This window comes from Bacillus rossius, chromosome 5 (assembly GCF_032445375.1).
Source record: "Bacillus rossius redtenbacheri isolate Brsri chromosome 5, Brsri_v3, whole genome shotgun sequence".
Lineage (NCBI taxonomy): Eukaryota > Metazoa > Arthropoda > Insecta > Phasmatodea > Bacillidae > Bacillus > Bacillus rossius.
Window position 1 is genome coordinate 12486068 of NC_086333.1, and position 7270 is coordinate 12493337.

Below are 7270 nucleotides of genomic sequence, written 5' to 3' on the forward strand. Positions count from 1 at the left end.
AAAAATTTAATTTATATCAATCTGAAATAATAAACAATCATTAAAAGATTTAGAGATTCTAAAAAATTTAGATCATCAGCGAAAAATATGCGTGTGGAATGACTAAGAACATATTAATATATTAAAAAGTAAAGGAGAGAGGGTACCACCGTTTGGTATACCAGGGTTGGCTAAAGAAAGCTTAGCATTACAATTGTTAATAGAGACACAAAAAGTTTTATGACTAATATAGCTGGCAAACCAGTTTACAAAACTAACACTAAGATCAAACTTGGATCATTTGGCAAGAAAGATTACATTGTTTACAATATCAAAGGCTTTCGCCAGATCAAAATAACAGGAATCAACTTGACCCCTATTGGTAACTTAATAGTAAATGGTATTAAGAAAAGTAGTGAGATTGGTAGCAGTGGTCATTCTTGTTCTAAATCCATGTTGACAGACTGATAATTTGTTTTTGAGAGAAAGAAATAAGATTTTGAAAATTATTTTTTCAAAAATTGTTGAGAGACTGTTAAGGAGGGATATCGGTCAATAATTGAAAATTTTAATTTTTGACCATTTTTGGAATGGAAATTAACTTTGCTTTTTTCTATGTATTAGGACAAACTTGTCTCTTAAGGCTCATATTGACTAAATGTTTCAAAATAGGTACAAGTAAGTGAGAACAGCCTTTCAGGATAAAGTTGGGCATTCCATCATGACCAGAGGACATGAAGGATTTTATGGACTTAATGCCCCAGAGCACAAGTCTATCCAAAATAATAGGAAGTGCTATTGTATCAATAAGGATGTTTATAATGGCAAAATTTTATGTCTGATAGAAAAAAAAATATTTTTTATAACAACCATAGACCAGTCCAAAACTTAATTAATGGAAATAAAAGTTGCAAAACAGACTATAAAAAACCAAAATAATTCATGTTGCCAAATACGTTGGACAAAATCTACACAAAAGGATAAAAATTTTATTTACAATAGAAATCCCACAGTTTGTAGTATTTTTCAATCTCAGGGTAGTTTTGCTATAAAGTCTGCCTAATTCAGCGCAGTAGGTCATTAGAAATTTCAAAAGGATCTCTGGCCTTGGTTATCCGTGTTCGTCTGAATGTGTGTGTAATAGTAAATACTTGGCCTCGGGGCAGATCAACAAAGTTTGTAATTAATAGTTTGATATTTAGGCCACACAGTGTCATTAGGCCTAAAATCGCTAGGCAACACTAAAACATGTTCTATTGAACTTTTCCAAGATGGCCTGGATGCCGGATCCTGGACCATAAATACATATGAGCACTGTATGAGTGTGTGGACGAGTTGTGCGAAACTTGTTAGTACACAGTGTCCGGTGTACATCCGCGGACCAACATAAATAAACATCAGTGCCCACACACACAAATTTAAACTGTTTTCAAAGCTTCCGTCAGCTTCCTGACAGAAAGCCCGCAAAACCAAGAGGTCCAAAACTTTCATCTGTAGCCAGGCGCCAGCAAGCCTCAGCCAATCACAAGGCGGTGTCCAGGATATCAAACAAAAATGGTTCTTAATGAAATAAAAATGTTAATAAAATAAGAATTTAGGCAAGCTGTTATGGCAACATCTCTGAAGTTCCGTAATTAACTTAACAGAAGAAAAATTGAATTTGTTGACTGCAATCAGAACACCTCCACCACGTTCTTTTAACATCAGAAGTGGATCTCTATCATTTCTAAAAATAAAATATTGGTCCGTAAAATAGTGTGAATTTAAACTGTTTTTATTAAACCAGATTTAGTTAAACCAGGGAGTTGAGAATGTTTTCAAAGAATTCAGTAGATTTTGATCTAAGTCCTCCGATGTTTTGGTAAAAGAATTCACACTCTTTAGCTGTAGAAAGCATGAATGTGAGAATAATTTTACGATACTCCTCCAGGCACCTGGGTTGGGATCATCACAGAATAGGAAACAGTAAAGGTTAGGCTAGATCTTCCTGAAGTGGTAGGAGTAGTGATTAGCGGCAAGTTGATCTGGATGAAGTTTGCCGTAAAAGAGGCTTATTAAGCACACACTTGGCCAAAACACTGTATTTTTTATCCTCATAAAATCATCTTGTAGAACAGATACATGTGAAGAAGTGTAAGAATTAAGTTAAGTCCAGATTTTCGCTACTTTTACATGAGAAGTTGAGCTCATTGGTAATATATTCAACAATTTCTTGCTCTTAATCTGAAAGATCAAGACGGTTCACAAACAGAGCCTTGATTTATTTCATTGCCGGTATCCCAACTGCTTTTATAGTAGTAGTTTTTCTAATACCTGTTTGCATGGATGTTTTCTTACATAACATTTGTCATCAGCGCTCACATTAGGCTTAGACTTGCGCCCATAGCACAATGGTGAATCCATCTGGGTGTTGGCTGGTTTGCTGGGTGTTGACACCGCTACTGACGGCCTGCTTTTCCCGTTGGGTCGTAAGTGGGTCATAGCTGTCGACGATGCCACAAGTTACAACATGTTCACTTTCCAACCACTTGACGAATTCTAGATAACTTGACTATTAGATTTAATATTATCATTTTGAGATGATAAATTTTGTTTACTGTCATGAAGCTCCTGTTTGATCTCTGCAGCCTCAGTACACGAATCAATGATTAAATTTGGAGAATAATATTTTCATTCCTAAGGTCATCGACCTTAGCACACAGAGCCTAAACAGTTTTGATAAGCTCTTCCATTTTGAAAACATCAGGTTTGAGAGCTACAGTTGGAGATTGTTCCCAATTAACAGTTTGTTCAGACACAATTTGGTTAGATGGTGACTTCAACATGTTAACATGATTTAAATGTGCAGTTTCTTAAATAAAGCATTATTAGGTGGCAGCTCAAACCCGAGGAAATCTGGTTGGATGAAAAGTGATGAGTTAATGAAGAGCTCACCATACAGATGCCCAAGAAAGTAAACGTGATGAGTTAATGATGAGAGCTCACCATACAGATGCCCAAGAAAGTAAACGTGATGAGTTAATGATGAGAGCTCACCATACAGATGCCCAAGAAAGTAAACGTGATGAGTTAATGACGAGAGCTCACCATACAGATGCCCAAGAAAGCAAACGAGATGAGTTAATGATGAGAGCTCACCATACAGATGCCCAAGAAAGCAAACATGATGAGTTAATGATGAGAGCTCACCATACAGATGCCCAAGAAAGTAAACGTGATGAGTTAATGACGAGAGCTCACCATACAGATGCCCAAGAAAGCAAACATGATGAGTTAATGACGAGAGCTCACCATACAGATGCCCAAGAAAGCAAACGAGATGAGTTAATGATGAGAGCTCACCATACAGATGCCCAAGAAAGCAAACGTGATGAGTTAATGATGAGAGCTCACCATACAGATACCCAAGAAAGTAAACGTGATGAGTTAATGACGAGAGCTCACCATACAGATGCCCAAGAAAGCAAACGAGATGAGTTAATGATGAGAGCTCACCATACAGATGCCCAAGAAAGCAAACATGATGAGTTAATGACGAGAGCTCACCATACAGATGCCCAAGAAAGTAAACGAGATGAGTTAATGATGAGAGCTCACCATACAGATGCCCAAGAAAGTAAACGTGATGAGTTAATGATGAGAGCTCACCATACAGATGCCCAAGAAAGTAAACGTGATGAGTTAATGACGAGAGCTCACCATACAGATGCCCAAGAAAGCAAACGAGATGAGTTAATGATGAGAGCTCACCATACAGATGCCCAAGAAAGCAAACATGATGAGTTAATGACGAGAGCTCACCATACAGATGCCCAAGAAAGCAAACGAGATGAGTTAATGATGAGAGCTCACCATACAGATGCCCAAGAAAGCAAACGTGATGAGTTAATGATGAGAGCTCACCATACAGATACCCAAGAAAGTAAACGTGATGAGTTAATGACGAGAGCTCACCATACAGATGCCCAAGAAAGCAAACGAGATGAGTTAATGATGAGAGCTCACCATACAGATGCCCAAGAAAGCAAACATGATGAGTTAATGACGAGAGCTCACCATACAGATGCCCAAGAAATCAGACAGGTTGCCGATGACCGCGCGTACACACGTCCGTTAGCTGTGAACACACAGCTGCAACTCTGTGCACATATTCAAAAACTGTTAAGTTTAAATTCTGTTAGTTTACATTCTGCTACCCTGCAACGTTTTCAGAAAAGTCATTAGAAATGTTTAAACATATTTTGCTATAACACTTTACAAAAAGTTTTATATGTAAAAAATTTTGTTTACAGAATTAAAACCATAAATAGAATTAGGTAGGGCATTTTTGTAAGGACAAGGAACCAAGTGTAACATTTAACATTTTATTTACAGATGTAGATAAACTTTATCATATCTTTAGTTTTATATTAATAAAGTTGGTATTATTTAGGACATAACAGTGGATAAATATCAGTCTTAAAAAAGTCTAACAGCACCATTTGTGAGCTAAGCTTTGCCCGGTTAAATGATGTTTGTTAAATATAGTTTTCTTCCACAGCTGATTGGTCGCAGCATGGCGCAATTGTTTCGAAAAGAAGTTCGTATTAAAGATTTGCCCCGGCTGGAACTCCCAAAACGAGAAATCAAGAAAGTTTCATTGGATGAAAAGAACGGAGAAGATATTGGTTTGAGTGCGTTATTTACGAATTCGGTGGCTAGGGGAGATTAGTTTGTGTAAAAATTGTGTATAATAATGAATGTGTAATATTTCATACAAAAATGTTATTAACTAAGTGATTTGTTGTTTTTTATTGCAATATTGTCAGGTATAAAACTTTGAATTTATATTTTGAATTAGTGAAAATGTTTTTATCCAATAATGAGAGACCTTACAAAAATATTTTTCTCAATTAGTTCTTTTTCTGTTACATGAACTTTATTTTATAAGTAACTTATTCTCATAGAATTCTGGAATCAAGTTTAGCAGAAGACATCTTAAAAGTTAACCTAAGTAAAAACTTAAAAATGTTTTTGAAAAAGCTCCTTTAAACTGTGTTGATTGTCAAAATATTATTTTTACTGTGAACTTTGCAGTAGGCCGGTTTGCGATGTGCATTGTTTTGCCGGAAAGTGTTTACTTTAAAACTATTGTGTGGATTTCTTTGTCTCTTAAAGATTATTCATTTACAGGATAAGCTTTATATATACATATATACACACACACACACACACACGCACACACACGCACACACACACACACACACATACATAATATCAGTGTTGTTAAAAGTACTCGGTAAAAGTAATTGGGCTCAATTACAATTCCTGTGGTGATTATGTAACTAATTACAAGTAAAAATTACTTTACATAGAAGTAATCAGTAAAATTACAATTACTTTCCGCTACCATTTTAAAACTGACCTACGATTCAATTTTTTTTACACTTTGTTACATTAATAAACATACATACATATATGTTTTGTTAAAAAATGATTTCATGTAATGATTAAATTTATTATCTTTAATTAAATGAATAATATTTGAGGACAAACTTGTTTGAATAACATCAAAAGACTTTATACAAATAGCTACCTGTAATAAAAGTAACACTCTTTAAATTTTGGAATTGACCTTACAAAACAATTGCATTTTAAAGTTCTCATCACATAGATTCCCTCTCTTGATGGCAAAAACATCTTTACCAACACTAAAAAGATGCTCAACGGGAGCACTTGACGGCAGCGATGTGTTAAATTTTAAAAATGGAGATTTTAGGATAGGGTAATGTTAGAGACACTGCAAGTCACTTTGGCTCTTCATTTTCGATCATAGATGTTGTGCATACGATTGTAACACTACAAGCTTAAAATTATAAACTTTACTAACACAAAAGTGTATGATCTTCACGTTCTTAATTGTATTCATTATACGTTCCGAGAATAAAAGTAACAGCAAGTAAATATATATTATCAATTATCTTAATGTATCAATTACAATTAATGTTATGTATTCCGATTACAAGTACTAATTACATTTTTAAATGTAATTCGTTACAAGTATAAATTACTTGAAAAGTAATCGTTACAAGTAATCCGATTACTTGTAATTCGTTACTTAACAACACTGCATAATATACACATACACACATACACACGCATCAATTTGTTCGGGGAAAGCCCTAAATAAATAATAATTGTTTCAAAATTTCTTTTTTGGTTACAAAAAATTGTTAAATAGAATTATGTAATGGAAAAAAGTGTTGAAAAAACCATTATTATTATTATTATTATTATCATTATTATTAGCATAATAGCATATGCTGTTTTTTTTTTTTTTTTTTTCAGATTGTAATAAGCAATGAAGGATTTACTTTTTAAGATTTTATACTTACTGCACGTTAATGTCTATGTATTTATTTGGACTCCATCTGTGTTATTGATACCAGTTAATGAATATTTAAGACATTTATTTATATTATGAAAGTTTTCATTTCAAAATATGATGCTTCTTTTCTTTGTGGTATTAGTTGAGAACACTTTTTTTATAAATTTTGTGCAGCATGTGTAAACACTATAGGCAGTGTTGAAAAAAGTATCCATATAAATTATTAAATTTGTCTACATGTCATGTATGTTTACAGACTGATGTAACAGCTGCAATAAAGCAATGAAAATTGACTGGAGTATATTGAATATGTGTCTGTTGCATTCACATTTGTTAAGTTTATAGGTTGGCAGGTAAAATTTGGTAGTGTAAATCCTGGTGTTGTGCCAACTGTGATTACAAGCCGACCAGTCTATTCATCACCCCAAGACTAGGCTTTATTGTTTGGGTCAGTGTTAACACCCTAGAATGACTGAAATTTATGAACAGTTTGTCTACCAGGCTGTTTGTTATCAGCTGGCAGGGAGATACCAAAGAGCCAGCGCATTGTTTTTTTTTTTTTTTTACAAAGATTTCATAAGCTGGCATGTCACCAAAATTATTTCTTCAAATACTGGCTAAAATGGCATTCCATAAAGGGTTTTATATTGGTTTTTACTACCAAATTGTAATAATCTGGTAGGTTATCTTTATTTCAGCAGTTAAAAATATTTTTTTTATCTTTTGGATGAGGAAATAAACATTATATATAATGGAAATATATGTCATGCATTTGCTTAAGAACGTATGTAGTTTACTGCAATAAAAATTGTAAAACAAGTGTCATTCAACCTATAATTCATGTGTTTATGAGAAATAGGTTGTCAATTAACTACCAGAACTTGTGGCAGCAGTGGCGAGGCGTGAGGTTTACATGAGGGGAAG

General features: G+C 34.1%; 1 protein-coding gene across 1 annotated transcript in view; it reads left to right on the forward strand.

The window, feature by feature from the left end:
• LOC134531594 (exportin-5) overlaps positions 1-6639 on the forward strand; it is a 298110-nt gene extending 291471 nt beyond the window's left edge. The window contains exon 18 of the mRNA XM_063367321.1: positions 4520-6639. Within this exon, the coding sequence (XP_063223391.1) occupies positions 4520-4690 (171 nt within the window). The 3' untranslated portion in view covers positions 4691-6639. The remainder of the gene's footprint in view (positions 1-4519) is intronic.
• Positions 6640-7270: the final 631 nt, after the last annotated feature.